This window comes from Vombatus ursinus, unplaced genomic scaffold (assembly GCF_900497805.2).
Source record: "Vombatus ursinus unplaced genomic scaffold, bare-nosed wombat genome assembly UNPS02014159.1, whole genome shotgun sequence".
NCBI lineage: Eukaryota > Metazoa > Chordata > Mammalia > Diprotodontia > Vombatidae > Vombatus > Vombatus ursinus.
The window spans coordinates 142373-158064 of NW_020953937.1; the positions used below are offsets into that span (position 1 = coordinate 142373).

A 15692-nucleotide genomic window follows, 5' to 3' on the forward strand; every position below is an offset into this window, starting at 1 on the left:
CTGGAGAGAAACCTTATGAATGTAATCAGTGTGGAAAAACTTTCAGTGCTAGGAAGTATATTGTACAACATCAGAGAATCCACACTAGAGAGAAACTTCATGAATGTAATCAGTGTGGAAAAACTTTCAGTTCTAGGAAGTATATTGCTCTGCATCAAAGAATCCATACTGGAGAGAAACTTTATGAATGTAATCAGTGTGGAAAGGCTTTTACACAGAAGGCCATTCTTATTGTACATCAGAGAATCCACACTGGCGAGAAACCTTATGAATGTAGTCAATGTGGAAAAACTTTCCTACGGAAAGAGAAACTTGCTGAACATCAGAGAATCCACACTGGAGAGAAACCTTATGAATGTAATCAATGTGGAAAGGCTTTTCCATGGAGGTCCAGTCTTATTGTACATCAGAGGAAAACATATGAATGTAATCAATGTGGAAAAACTTTCAAATGTAAAAAAAGCATTGCTGAACATCAAAGTATCCACCCTGGAAAGAAATCTTATGAATGTAATCAGTGTGGAAAGGTTTTTACCCAGAAGACCAGTCTTACTGTACATCAGAGAATCCACACTGGAGAAAAACCTTATGAATGTAATCAATGTGGAAAAACATTCAGTTCTAAGAAGTATATTGCTCAACATCAGAGAACCCACACTGGAGAGAAACCTTATGAATGTAATCAGTGTGGAAAAAGTTTCAGTTGTAGGACATATATTGCTCTGCATCAAAGAATCCATACTGGAGAAAAACTGTATGAATGTAATCAATGTGGCAAGGCTTTCCCACAGAAGACCAGTCTGACTGTACATCAGAGAATCCACAGTGGAGAGAAACCTTATGAATGTAATCAGTGTGTCAAGGCTTTTCCACAGAAGACCAGTCTTGCCATTCATCAGAGACACCAGCACTCCTTATGAATGTAATCAATGTGAAAAAACCAAAAAATTTTATGACAGGAAGATAAACTTGCTATACATCAGAGAATCTAAACTGGAGAGAAACCTTATGAATGTAATTAATGCAGAAAAACTTTCAGTTCTAGGAAGTATATTGCTAAATGTCAGCAAATACACACTGGAGAGAAAACTCATGAATATAAGCAATGTGGTAAAGCCTTCAGGTGAAAGTCAGCCCTTATTTCCCATCAGAGAATTCACAAGAGATAGGAATCTTATCACTGACATGAATGAGGAGAGGCATTGAAATGGATTACAGAGCTTCTTAGACAGCAGAAAATTCACTTTTAGGTATAAACCATCTATGGACTCAATGTGGGAAGACTTTCAACCAGAGATCATCTCTTACTTCTTATCAGAGGATTCCTACTGGAAAGAAGCCTAATGGATATGCTCCATGGTGACATACCTTTCTCTGGAAGTTGGAGGTCACTGGTGAAGGGTTATATGTAGTATATGACTGTAACAGAATGGTGAAATGAGGAAAACAATTTGTTCTGACCCATCAGGTTGCAAAACAGCAAAAGGAGACAATAGAGTTGTTCATAAACTGCAAGATTGCATGAAAGGAGACATCTGGATGATCTCAAAAACAGAATGTCTTCAGAATAAAGAACAGGACTTTTATCAACATTATGTCAACTGGGAAATAATGTTTGGTGAAGGGAAGGAATCAGAGTTGTTTGATCAAAGATATAAAAATTGAGGCAATTTAGGGGAATTTTGTGGTTTCCTGCTGGCCACCTACATGTATATATTCAGCCTGCATTCAGGCTGCTGCATATGATAATCAAGAAATTTCTCATTGACTTGAGATAATTTCTGCCTCCTGATTTTTGTGACCCGACAATCATGGTGGCAAGGAAGGGATTCCACTAATGGACTTCAGGCAGAGCAGAACCACGTTACAAAAGCAACCACTACTAAGCAGTAAGAGGCCCTGCATTTTCAATCTAAAAAGCTTCTCATGTTTGCTCCTGTTCTACCAGCCTGGAAGGGGAATCTAAAGGAGCTAAATTCCATGTAAGAGGCATCTGGGCTGCTTGTCACATGCACTCAGAGGTTCTGGACAGTCAAAGGGGTCTTCATGGAATCCTCTAGAGGAAATGGTTTTGTGTTTTGATAAACCCAAGCTTACCTTTTCCTTTGGCCTGATGAACCAAAGGGAAAGGGATGTAAAGAGAATGAAACTTTTCTGTGGAACTTTCAAAATGCTCAAAAAGATATAGTCTCTCCCTCTGTTTTTCTAAATCTGGCCAAGTTGAGTAAGCAGACAAGAGACATACAAGAAGAAAGGAAATCTTTTTCCCAGTCTGCAGAAGTGTATGGCATTGTAAAGTAACTAATGACTGAATTTGTCATTTCAGTAAGGAAGGTGGTGTCAAGATGTCAGAGACCTCATATCATGCTGTTTTCATAGCTCAGTCTGAGGACTTGCACACTGTCACTGCTTCCAAAGTGGTGTGATGCAAGAGGAGGTGCAATATGCAGGTCCCAGACCCAAATTTGGTTCTCTTGGATAATGTATGGTAGAGTTTCAATAGATTGCTATTGGACTCTGTGACTTGCATATTGTTGGGAAATCTAGCTTGCATCTGAAGGAATATGTGTATGTAATGACTTGTTTATAGTTGTGATACTATATGGCTACATGACAATATTGTGTCATCAAAATTTCAATGCAAGAAAAAACCCATAAATTATTAAATTTAAAATGCATCCTTTTTTAAAAAATATTTTGTATTTTTTGAAATGACAGAAAGTTCTAAAAAACCATTAAAGGGTTAAAGAAAATAGATTTCCAGGGAGATGCTAAGTAATATTTTTTAAAAGGGGATGGTAGGCTAAATACATTTGGGAACCTCTGGGGTAAAGGAATGTATTGAAAAGAGACATTCCTTGTGCAGTGGACCACAGCACACCAGGACCTTCTATCCTCCACTATTTCCCAAAGTCTGTCCAAGCTCATGTTCTTTGCTTCCATGACACTATCTATCCACCTTATCCTCTGCTGTCTCCTTTTCTTTTTGCCTTCAGTTTTCCCCAATATCAGGGGCTTTTCAAATGAGTCCTATCTTGTCATGTGGCCAAAGTATTTCAGCTTCAGCTTCAGTAGTTCAGCTTCCAGTGAATAGTATGGATTAATTTTGATTTGATCTCCTTGCTATCCAAGGGACTCTCAAAAGGCTTCTCTAGCACCACAATTTGAAAGCATCAATTCTATAGTGCTCAGCTTTCCTTATAATCCAGATCACAAAACCATGCATTGCTGCTGAAAAGACCATAGCTTTGATTAAGAAATCAGGCTCAAAAGCAAAGTTTTATAATCCAGTGAGGAAGTTGATTTATTGAAGACCCTTGTTCTATTCCAATCAGTATCAGTTTGATATGATTATACATTCTGGCCCCAGAGCTGTGAGCTACAGATGGTAAGATCACTTGTGTAATCATGGGAAGCTGGGTGCAGGCCCTCCACCTTTACTTTTCCTTGTTGTAGCAATCCAACCCAGTGTGGCAGAGGTGACTCAACTACATGCAAAACCCCCCAAAATTATTTTTGTACCTCCGGACCATTCTCTCTTGTCCAGCATGAGCAGGTGCCCATCTTGTGACCATCTTGTGACCACCCAGTCAGTGGAGATATTTCCTGCTTTGCCCAAATTGTGACTCTTTTGATATATTGTTTTGCTTATTTTAGCCTATGCATCGTGTCAACCAATGAAATTATTCTGTTCTTGAATGTTTACATATCAAACCCTATAAAAATAGAGCCCTGGAAGGAGGAGATATCTCAAATTGTGAGGAAGATTTGAGGTCCACTTCATTAGAGGGGACCATGGACCCTTTAATAAAGTGCCATTGGCTCAGAGCTCTGCCTCAGTTTCTTTTATTGTAGGTTGGATAATTTTTATCCCCACAACAGACAAAATGGAGTGACATATTATTGCAAAAATCCACTTTCAACCATCTTCATCACCCTAAGAGGTAGATATTATTATCTTTATTTCACAGTTCAGGAAACTGAGATAAACAGAAGTTAAATGACTTTTCAGGGTCACATAAATAGTAAGTGTCTGAGGCTGCATTTGAACTCAGATCTTCATAACCTTTTATTATTCCACCAAAATCGTATTAATGTACCCATCTTTCTACAACCCCTCCAATGTTAACTGTTGCCAATTTTTGTCAATTTTGCCAGTTTGCTGAGTATGAAATGTGTGTGTGTGTGTGTGTGTGTGTGTGTGTGTGTGTCCCTACAAGATGTACCTCCATATATCAGTTCTTTCCCTGGACGTGGATAGCATCTTCCTTTGCAAGTCCTTTATAGCTGATTTCAATATTCATATAATCAGAATAGCTTAGTCATTCTCAATTATTCTTCAAACAACATTGCTTTTACTGTATACAACACTCTCTTGATTCTGCTCATTTCAATCGGCATTATTTCATTTAAGTCTCCATGTTTTTGTAAAATCAACCTGCTTATCAGTTGGTCATTGTACAATATTGCTGCTACTGTGTACAATGTTATCTTGATTTTGCTCTCTTCACTTTGAATCAGTTCATGTAAGTCTTTCCAGGTTTTTCTGAAAGCATCCGGTTCATCATTTCTTATAGCACAATAGTATTCCATCACAATCATATACCACAAATTGTTCAGCCATTCCCAATTGATGGGCATCTCCTTAACTTCCATTTCCTTGCCACCACAAAGACAGCTACTATAAATGTTTTACAACATAGAGGTTCTTTTCCTTGGGAAACAGACCTAATAATAGTATTGCTGGGTCAAAGGGTATACACAGTTTTGCAACTCTTTGGGCATAATTCCAGATCATTCTCCAAAATGGTTTGACCAATTCACATTTCCACTAACAATGTATTAGTATCTCCATTTTTTTCAGGTCTCCTCTAACATTTGTCATTTCCCCCCTCTATCATTTTAGCCAATCTGATAGATGTGAGATGATACTACAAAGTTGTTTTAATTTGCATTTCTTTAATTAATAATGATTTAGAGCATTTTATATGATTGTATATAGCTTTGATGTGTTCTTCCAAAAACTGCTTGTTCATATCCTTTGACCATTTATCAACTGGGAAATGACTCATATTCTTATAAATTTGACTCAGTTTTCTATATATTTGAGATATGAGGCCTTTATTCAAGAAACTGTCTATAAAATTTTCCCCAATTTTCTACATTCCTTTTAAGCTTGGCTACATTGCTTTTATTTGCACAAAACCTTTTTAAATTAATAAAATTATCCATTTTCATCCCACAATGCTCTCTATCTCTTATTTATAAATTCTTCTATCCATAAATCTGATAGGTAATATGTCTCATGTTCTTCTAAATAACTTATATTTCCCTTTATGTCAAGGTCATGTCTACATTTTGACCTTTGGTGTAAGGTATCGGTCTATACCGTGTTTCTGTCGGATTGTTTTCAAGTTTTCCCAACAATTTTTTACTAAACAGTGAGTTCTTATCCCAAAAGCTTACATCTTGTGAGAAATGATTTGTTTGGACCCCCTACTCCATTCCAATCAGTATTAATCAGTTGAATGTGATTCCATCAGAAGTAATGATTATCAGCAATTATTAGTGACATACTCATCAAGTAATATGTATTTCATTAGTCATCCAATGATAGTACAGGACTATTAATAATATAGAGATAATTAGATAAAGTAGGTTCTTATAGTAGGTTTGAAACTGCAATCTAATGTTCACTTGTTTACCAGTTATGGAGCTCACTTGCGCAACCACAAGAATGCTGACACAGATCTCCATCCTGTTTTGTTCAAATTCCATATCCAAGCCAAGAGTGAATGACATGATGCAGAAAGTGCCCCAACTTGTTTTTTTACTTCCGGACCACCCTCTCTTGTCCAACATGAACAGGTGACCATCTTGTGACCACTTCATCAGTGGAAATGACCCTTCCCTTGCCTTGTGACCACTCATGCTGATGTGTCATTTCTGGCCATCCTGGAGGGTCAAAATCGAGGTCTATCAACCAATGAGATTCTGTATTTTACCATGTCCCTTTTACATGTTTGGGTATCAAACCCTATAAAAGTAAGGCCCTGGGGAAAGGAGGCATCTCAGATCATGAGGAAGATCTGAAGTCCACTTCATTAGAGGGGGCCATGGACCCTTTAATGGACTTCTATTAGCTCAGAGCTCTACCTGAGTGTTTTTCTTGCAGATTGGACAATTTTGGATCCCACAATCTTCATCTTTATCAAACACAAGGCTCCTATAATCATTTACTATGGTGTATTGTATACCTACTCTATTCCACTGATCCTCCTTTCTATTTCTTAACCAGTACCAATTAGTTTTAATAATTACCAACTTATAATACAGTTTGAGATCTTGTACTGCTGAACTTCCTTTACTTTTATTTTCATTAATTCTTCTTATAATTTTGACCTTTTCTTCTTCCAAATTAATTTTATTATTTTTTTCTAACTCAGTAAAGTAATTTTTTGGTAGTTTAATGGGGATGGTACTGAATAAGTAGATTACTTGGGTAGAATTGTCATTTTTATTATATTAGCTCTGCCCACCCATGAACAATTAATATTTCTCCAATTATTTAAATTTGATTTTGTTTGCATAAAGTGTCTCATAATTATATATTTTATATTGTCTATAGTTATTTTTAATATAATATCTCTTGCTATCTCTTCTTGAAGGGCTTTGTTGGTGATACATAGAAATGCTGATTATTTATGTAGGTTTATTTTATCTCCTGCTATTTTGCTAAAAATATTCATTGTTTTAATTATTAGTTGAATATCTAGAATTTTCCAAGTATACTATCAAATCAAATGCAAAAAAAAAGATTATTTATTTCCCCATTGCCCATTCTATTTGCATCAGTTTCTTTTTCTCTTATTGCTATTACTAGTGTTTCTAGTACAATATTGAATATTAACAATAATGGACATGCATGTTTTACTCCTGCTTTTATTGGGAAAGCTTCTAATTTATTCACATTACAGATAATGCTTGCTAATGGTTTTAAGTAAAAGCTTCATATCATTTTAAAGAAAAATCCACTTATACCTATGCTTTTAATTGTTTTTAGTAGGAATGAGAATTGTACTCTGTTAAAAACTTTTTCTATCTATTGATAAAATCGTATGATTTTTGTTTCTTTTTAGTTGATCTAAACAATTATGTTATAAATTCCTCTCGGTCACAAGTTATAATCTTTATGACGTATTGTTGTAGTCTCCTAGCTAGTATTTTATTTAGGATTTTTGAATCAATATCCATGAAAGAGAGGTATCAGCACAATATTTCTTTTGTAAAAGGAGTTTGATAGGATTTCTTCTTTGCCTATTATTCCAAATAATTAATTTCATATTGGAATTAGTTAATTTTTAAATACTTGGTAGAATTCACTTGTAAATTCACCTTGTCCTGATGCTTTTTTCTTAGGAAGCTCATTTATGGACTGTTCAATTTCTTTTTCAAAAACAGGTTCCCCTGAGTGGCTCAGGGCAAGGCCCGGTGGGTGGTGTTTCTGGTCAGCCCTCATCCCCTAGCCTCCTGTGATGTAGCCAAGGAAGCTGTGACTAGGCCAATCTGCACAACTGACTCAAGCTGCTACAATGTCCTGCCAACCAATGAGTGACACAGCTGAAAATGGGGATTGTTCCAAGGGAAGCATAGGAAATGGATCTCAGAATTTGGCAAATCCAGACCTGCATACATTCACTCAGAGCATATGCTGAAATAGATGAAGGAGCTATCAGTTAAAAGAGGTCATGAAGCTAAATAACCAAACTATGAAGGGCTTTCAGCCTGGACAGAAAAACAAAAGGAAGAGCATCAGTGTTTTGAACTGAAGTTCAAAGAAGTCACGGAGAGCTTGTTATCTTTGAGTAATGAAAAGGAAAATCTGAGAGCAGAAATTGAAAACCTTAAAGGGAAAAAGGAAAGGTCTTTTGAGGACATCACTGGTGACTCCAGGATTCCCAGGACCATGACAGACCAAGAAATAGAGCAACTAAAGACACAACTTACTCGTCTTCAAGCTGAGAAGGCAGATTTACTTGGCATTGTATCAGAATGGATGCACCCTTGTAGCAAACATTGGCATTTAATAGACTATGTCATTTTATTTTTTTAATTAATTAATTTCTTTTTAGTTTTCAACATTCAGTTACACAAGATTTTGAGTTCCAAATTTTCTCCCCCTCTCTCCGCTCCCCCCACCCCAAGACAGCATGCATTCTGATTACCCCTTCCTCCAGTCTGCCCTCCCTTCCATCTACTCTCCTCTTATCCCCTTCCCCTTCTCTTTTCCTGTAGGGTAAGATACATTCCTATACCCCATTGCCTGTGTATCTTATTTCCCAGTTGCATGTAAAAATACTTTTTAACATTCATTTTTAAAACTTTGAGTTCCAAATTCTCTCCCTTCCTCCCTCTCTATCAACCCTCATTGAGAAGGCAAGCAATTCAATATAGGTTGTACATGTGTAGTCATATAAAACACTTCCATAATAGTCATGTTGTGAAAGACTATATTTCCCTTTATCCTATCACCGCCCCCCCCATTTATTCTATTCTCTCTTTTGACCCTATCCCTCCTCAAAAGTGTTTGCTTCTGATCTGTGATTGCTCCCCCAGTCTTCCCTCCCTTCTATCATACCCCCTCTCTTATCCCCTTCCTTCCTACTTTCCTGTAGGGTAAGATAAATTTTCATACCCAAATGAGTGTGTATGTTATTCCCTCCTTAAGCCAAATCCTATGACAGTAAAGTTCAGTCATTCCCTCTCACCTCCCCCCTCTTCCCCTCCACTGTAAAAGTTTTTTCTTGCCCTTTTACGTGAGATAATTTACCCCATTCTACCTCTCTCTTTCTCCTTCTCCCAATACATTGGTGAATTCTTTCAATTTCTGTTTTACCCTCTGGTTCTAGAATATCAAGGCAGTTTTCCTTGATAATTTCTTGAAAAATGATGTCTAGGCTTATTTTTTGATCATGGCTTTCAGGTAGTCCAATAATTTTTAAATTATTTCTCCTGGGTCTATTTTCCAGATCAGTTGTTTTTCCAATGAGATATTTCACATTGTCTTCTGTTTTTTCATTCTTTTGATTTTGTTTTATAATTGCTTGATTTCTCATAGAGTCATAGCTTTCATTTGCTCCATTCTAATTTTTAAGGAATTATTTTCCTCAGTGAGCTTTTGGACCTCCTTTTCCATTTGGCCAATTCTACTTTTAAGGCATTCTTCTCCTCATTGGTTTTTTGGACCTCTTTTGCCATTTGGTCTAGTCTATCTTTAAAGTGTTATTTTCTTGAGTACTTTTTGGGGTCTACTTTACCAAGCTGTTGACACATTTTTTTCATAATTGTCTTGCATCACTCTCATTTTCCTTCCCAATTTTTCCTCTACTTCTCTTACTTGATTTTCAAAATCCTTTTTGAGCTCTTCTGTGACCTGAGACTAATTCATATTTTTCTTGGAGGCTTTGGATGTAGGAGCTTTGACTTTGTTGTCTTCTGACTGTATGTTTTAATCATCCTTTTCACCAAAGTAAGTTTCTATAGCCTTGTTTTTTTCCCCCATTCTTTGGTCATTTTCCCAGACAATTACTTGACTTTTTAACTCTTTGTTAAGGTGGGGCTCTGCTTCCAGTGTGGAGGGTGTACTGCCCCAAACTTCAGGGGTTTTGTGCAGCTGTTTTCAGAGATACTTCTAGGGACCTGTAAGCTTTCAGTTCTTCCAAGGTGGTATGATCTGAGGAGAGGTGTTTACTCCTCTCTGGCCTGTGCTCTAGTCTGTGAGTGACCACAATCACTCTTTTCTGCCCTGGTACTGTGACGAGGATCCCCTCTCCACTACTTCCACAAGCTCTGCTATGCTAGTGTTCCTCCTTGCCTGAGGACTGGCACCCAGGACTGCAGCTCAGATCCAGGTATGGACAAAGCAATAGAATCCTGCCTCAGTGCAGTAAAGAGATCCCCTTTGATCAGTTGTTCAATCCCCTTACTGTCTGTGGACTGAGAGCCCCAAAAGCAACCGCTGCTGCTGCTGCTCCTGCCGCCACCACTGCCACCGCCACTGCCTCAGGACTAGTCTTCACTCCTCTCTCACACAGGTCCAACAGACCTTTCCTGTTGACCTTCTGGTTGTCTTGGGCTGGAAATTTGTTTCACTCTGTCTTTTTTGGGGGGGGGTGTTCTGCTGCTCTAAAATTTGTTTAGAGTCATTTTTACAGGTATTTGGAGGGGTTGGGGGGAGAACTCAAGCTAGTCCCCATTTTTACTCTGCCCCAAATCACTATTTTCTTATTAAGAATAAATAGATAGGATGATAAGCCTAGTTCCATAGATATTACCTAGTCCATGAGCCCTTTCCACCTTACTCCCAGATCCAGTGACTCTGGACTCCTGGCTTTTCCACAAATGAGACACTCCATCTCTTAGTTCCAGATATTTTCTCTGCCTGTCCCCAATGTCTGGAATACTCTCCTTCCTCTGCTCCAACTATGTCATTTTAAAGAGAAGAGACAGGATGTGAGAGTGATGAAGCTAATGTATCGTGCAGAGTGCCAGACCACTTTGTACATAGACTTATCCTCTCCAAGTTTAACATTCTCATTCAACAAAAGTGGTGACCTCAAGGCAAGGTGGCTACCGGAAGATTTAATGTCAACATATTAAAGGGCTTCTCCAAGTGGGAAGGCAGCTTTCTTGACCAGAATCCTAAGGCAACATTCCTGCCCTGTTGTTTTTGCCATAGGCTCCAATCAGCATATCCCTCTCAGACAGATACTTATAATTCTACAGGGCCATTTTCCATAGGCCACAAATCTAACACAGTTTGAATTGTAGCTTTAGCCTCTTCAAATGCCTTTTCCTCCTCTTTGCCCCAATTGAATTCATATTTCTTCCTAGTCACCTTATTAGGTGGGCGCAATATTTGTCCTAAATGGGGAATATGTGTTCTCCAATATCCAAAAAGTCCTATGAATTTCTGGGCCTCAGTTTTATTAGTAGGGGGAAGAAAATAAATCCCTAAGAATTTTACTGTCTGTGCCGGTCCCTGAATTTTGTTTGGGTTAATTTCCCATCCTTTGCTTTTCATATGTTCTAATAAGATATGCAAATTTTTCTCCACCGTTTGACAATCTTCACCTTGTATTAAAATGTCATCAATATAATGAGTTATCTGCACTCCTTTCATTTTCAACTCATCTAGATGTTCCCCCACTATCTGATGGCAAATAGTTGGTAAATATCCCTGTATACTATTCCTTAATAGTAGCAGTGATTTCATCCTGCCCTCCCAGTATACGGTACTGCTTTAGGGGAATGGTCCTAGCGGGAGGCTGCAAAGACACAGGGGGCATTTTAAGTTTTCCTACTAGCATTGTCTTTATGGTTAGGGCCCTAACAGCAAATTGATATCGTCCATCTGGTAATTGTAAAGTCATTCCTCTTAAAATGTCTATTCCAATTATGTATTCAGGAATGGGTACTATCACTACAGTATAATCTCGACAAGGTAATTGTCCTATTTTAATGGGTATAGTAACTTATTTGGCTTGTATCTCTTTTCCTCCTAATCCTGTAATTATCATAGGTCTGAAGAGGTGTAGGGGTTTTGGGGTGCTCCTACGTGCAGAGGCACCCCAAGATCACGGTGCCAAGTCTGCCTGAATGAATTCAACCCAAATCTTCTTCTAGCCAGAGAAATAGTTTATTAAAGATAAAGCATATAGGCCAGACTCCCAAGGAACCCAAACATCAGTGATCTAAATGGGGGCTAGAGTGGATAGGCCAGGTGGATCTTAAGCCAGGTGACACTCGTAAGGATGAGTGGGCATGAGGCAGTCTCAGCCTTTTGGGCGTGAGGAAAGCTCAGCATCAGAATGGGGGCTGGGGTGGATAGGCCATGTGACCCCCGTGAGGACAAGCCGGCATGAGGGTCTCAGCCTCTAGAAGTGAGAACAGCTCAGCGTTTGAATGGGGGCAAAGGTGGATCTTAAGTACAGAAAGACTGTGGGAGGGATCTAGGAGTGGCCAAGTAGTTTGGGGTGATGAGAGGAGGGGTCTAAGGAGATCTGGATGGGAGTGGCTAGTAAACTGGGGTGAACAGAACTCCTGGGTCCTGGACCTCGTGGCTCCTAGCTAGGATTAAGGGTGAGAAATGGCCAAAGGCCATAGGAAGGTAAAACAATGGGAAAGGCCAGTTGAAGGGGGGAGGTGGTTGAGAAAAAGGGTCCAGGTGTTTGGAAGGTCTGAGAGATTTGAACAGACAACGAGAACAGATAATGAAGGGAACTGGAAGGGGGAAAGTTTGCTTTCAAATGGAGCTAAAGAGAGACACACAGGAGCCAGGTTCTTTTCAGGGCCAGGGAGGAAAGGTGCATATCAAAAGGTCAACAAATGGGAGCCAAATTCCTTTTGAAAAGGGGCAAAAGGGAAAAGGGGCAAAGGTAAACCCCTTCAGGTCTTCCTTGTTTAAATTTATCAGGGTTCCCATAAATTAGGGAGGACTTCCCTAATTTGCACTGGAGTTTGGCCTTTATCCTAATCCCCTTTCAAATACTGAAGGCTAGGGTATGGTTTCTGGAAAGGGGCATGCAGATAACAAAGCCCATCCTCTTCTACTTATTCCCCCTACCTCTTTCCCTTTTTCTATTGGGATCTCCTCTAAACATCTAATGACATTCAATGGTTCAACTTGTTTGAGACAGCTCCCCCAATCCTCACAAGGACCGGTGTTTTTAGGCCATTCTTTAGCAAGGGAGGAATATGGGAGCCTTTCCCAGCCAGGAATTTCCTGTTCTTTAACTTTAAGTTCTCCTGACTTTTTTAGGAACAGCATTGTGACACAGATCCTGCTTGTGACACCAATCGTAACAGTAAGGTGTTACAGGCTGCACAGCACTTATAATTTGTTTCATGGGTTTGGATCTGTACCCACAAAGACACATTCACACTTTTCCTAACTTCTTAATGATTTGATAATGGCAATAATCATAAACATACATGCACATAAATGTGATTAGATATGATTATACAATCTTAGAAGCAAAGACTATTAACAGAAAGATAGAGAGATAGAGAAGAAATTCATCACCAATCCTAGGAAGCACCAACTCCTGAGCACCTGTCTGGGGGAGTCCTGTGTCACAGCTGGCAGGGTCTCGCTTGGCAAAGTCCCTACAGCAGAGTGTCCTCTCCCAGGGAGACTCCCGAAGTCACTTTCCCAAGAAAGACCCTTTTTATCATCCCGACACAAAGAAGGCAGGGAGCCAAGGAACAGGTGATTGATCTTAAGGTCCTGAGAGTTTTGGCCAAAACTCTCCGTCCTCAAGAACAATCTTTGTTATGTCAGAAACATCTTGGATCAATACCCAAGAACTGGCCAAGTCCCTGGATGTTTACCTCAAGATTTGTTTTTTAAGGAATAGTTACCAAAGGTGGGTCTGGGTTGAAACAAATTCCAGAACAATATGTTAGGTCCCTTGACTTGGGCTGTGGGTAGGGAAGATCTTATACATTAACCGTTCAGGTGTATAACAACACATTTATTAATCTAGGCCAAGACACTTGCAAATATCAAGACTGGTTTAATGAGAATGATAGGAAAATTCAGAAGCTGCTAGATGAAAAACCACAACTCCATAGGGTTTATCAGAGTTACCATCTCTAAGAAGGCTGCATCTAACTCCATCAAAATTAGAGTGCAAGCAAAACTTAGAGAGATGCAGGATTTTTGGGTCAGTAAGAAGGCAGATGAAATTCTGTTTTATATTGATAGTAACAATCCAAAGTGCTTTTATGATGCCCTGAAGACTATGTATGGGCCAAAGTCCTATGGTGCATCTCAACTACTCAGTGCTGATGCATCCATATTGATTAATGATAAGGATATGATCCTGGAGAGATGGGTTGAATGCTTCCATGATATTCTCAATAGACTATCATCAACAAATGTTGAAGCCATTGATCATATACCTCAGCTTGAAGTCAATGCCTCTCTAGCCAAAATTCCAACTGCAGAAGAGGTTTTGAATGCCATTAGACTCAGCTTGTGTGGCGAAGCACCCGGTGCTGATTCTATTCCAGCTGAGATTTATAAGGCAGGGGCTCCACTGCTTTTGTAAGAGACTTACCAAGCACTCATATGGAGGTCAGAAGATGTGATCAAGGACACTCTCAAGGTCTCTCTGAAGAACTTGGGAATCCATAGAGAAACATGGGAGACACAGACAAAGGACTGCCCAGCATGGCATGCCTACATCAAAAAAAGTGCTATGCTCTATGAGCAAAGCAGAATTGCAGTACCTCAAAAGAAACATGAGATGGACAAATTTAGAGACATGTCCAGCACAAACGTTCATATGGACTGTTTGTGCCCAACCAGCTCAGCCACAGCTGGACACACTCTACTTTGACATGAACATAGCGGTGGTATCATTTTGTTTTTCTTTGAGAACAAAGGACAACAACCAACCAAAGTTCCTATTTATTGGCCAGTATCAGTTAGTTTTGATAATTATTGTCTTATACTATAGTTTAAGATCTGGAATTGCTAAACCTCCTTCCTTTACATTTTTTCATTAATTCCTTTGATATTCTTGACCTTTTGTACTTCCAGATGAATTTTGTTATTATTTTTTCTAGCTCAATAACATAATTTTTGGCAATTTAATTGGGGATAGCATTAAATAAATAGATTGATTGAGGTATACCCATGAATAATTAATATTTCCCCATTTATTTAAATTTGTTTTTTTAATAAAGTGTTTTCTAATTATGTCCATGTAGTTCCTGCATTTGTTTTGGTAGGTATACTCCCAGTTATTTTACACTCTCTCCAATTATTTTAAATGGGGTATCTCTTACTATCACTTTTTGCAGGGTTTTGTTGGTGATGTATAGAAACACTGATGATCTATGTGGGTTTATTTTATATTCTGCTACTTTGCTAAAATTATTGTTTCCACTAATTTTTTAGGGGACAAGGATCACGTTGGATGAAGTCATTGACTAAAACTCTGGTCTTTAAACATCTTTCAACAAGATTAAAAGCCCCAGAAAAACTCCCCATGAAAACAATCACATTCACTCTTCCCAAGCCCTGACTCCCCAGACTGGGGGCTGATGCTCTTGATTTATGAGTTTGCCAAGAACTTTACAAATGAAGGTCACACGTGAATCTTCTAAAAAAAAACTTCTAGCAGAGAAGCCTGTTTGATTGGATCACAGAGGACAGAAGAGGGAATAATAGCTTTGGAGGTTGGAGATTGAGTCCCCAAGTTGTGACAGGCTTTGAAAGCTAAATAGAGATATTTGTGTTTTTTTCTAGGGGACCATAAGGAATTACTGGAGTTTGAAAATGCCTGTTTCAACTCCCCAGAACAAGCTGCCCCCTCCCAGATTAAACTCATCACTTCTAATCTCACCACCTTGCTGCTAATTCAAGCCTTGATTGACTCCACCTCCCTCAGCCTTCTCTCCACTTTGATCGCTGGAGGGTAAAGTACCAAACTCTTCCCAATACCTTCATAGAGGGCAGAAACTAGACTCAGCTCATGCTACTTTTCATCTGCTCCTCTGCCTGGTTTCAAATCCACGCAACAAAATACTCCCATGCCAGGTAACCCCTGGTGCTCCCCCTACTTTCCTGATTCCTTTTGTGTGTCGTTTCCTCCTTTTGATTGTAGACTCCTTGCAGGCAG

General features: G+C 38.9%; 1 protein-coding gene across 1 annotated transcript in view; it reads left to right on the plus strand.

Annotated features, from left to right (window-relative positions):
• Positions 1–2664, plus strand: part of LOC114040920 (zinc finger protein OZF-like) — a 19411-nt gene extending 16747 nt beyond the window's left edge. Inside the window, 1 exon segment of the mRNA XM_027859158.1 lies at positions 1–2664. This exon segment is cut by the window's left edge and continues 9 nt beyond it. Within this exon segment, the coding sequence (XP_027714959.1) occupies positions 1–920 (920 nt within the window). The 3' untranslated portion in view covers positions 921–2664.
• The last annotated feature ends 13028 nt before the right edge of the window (positions 2665–15692 follow it).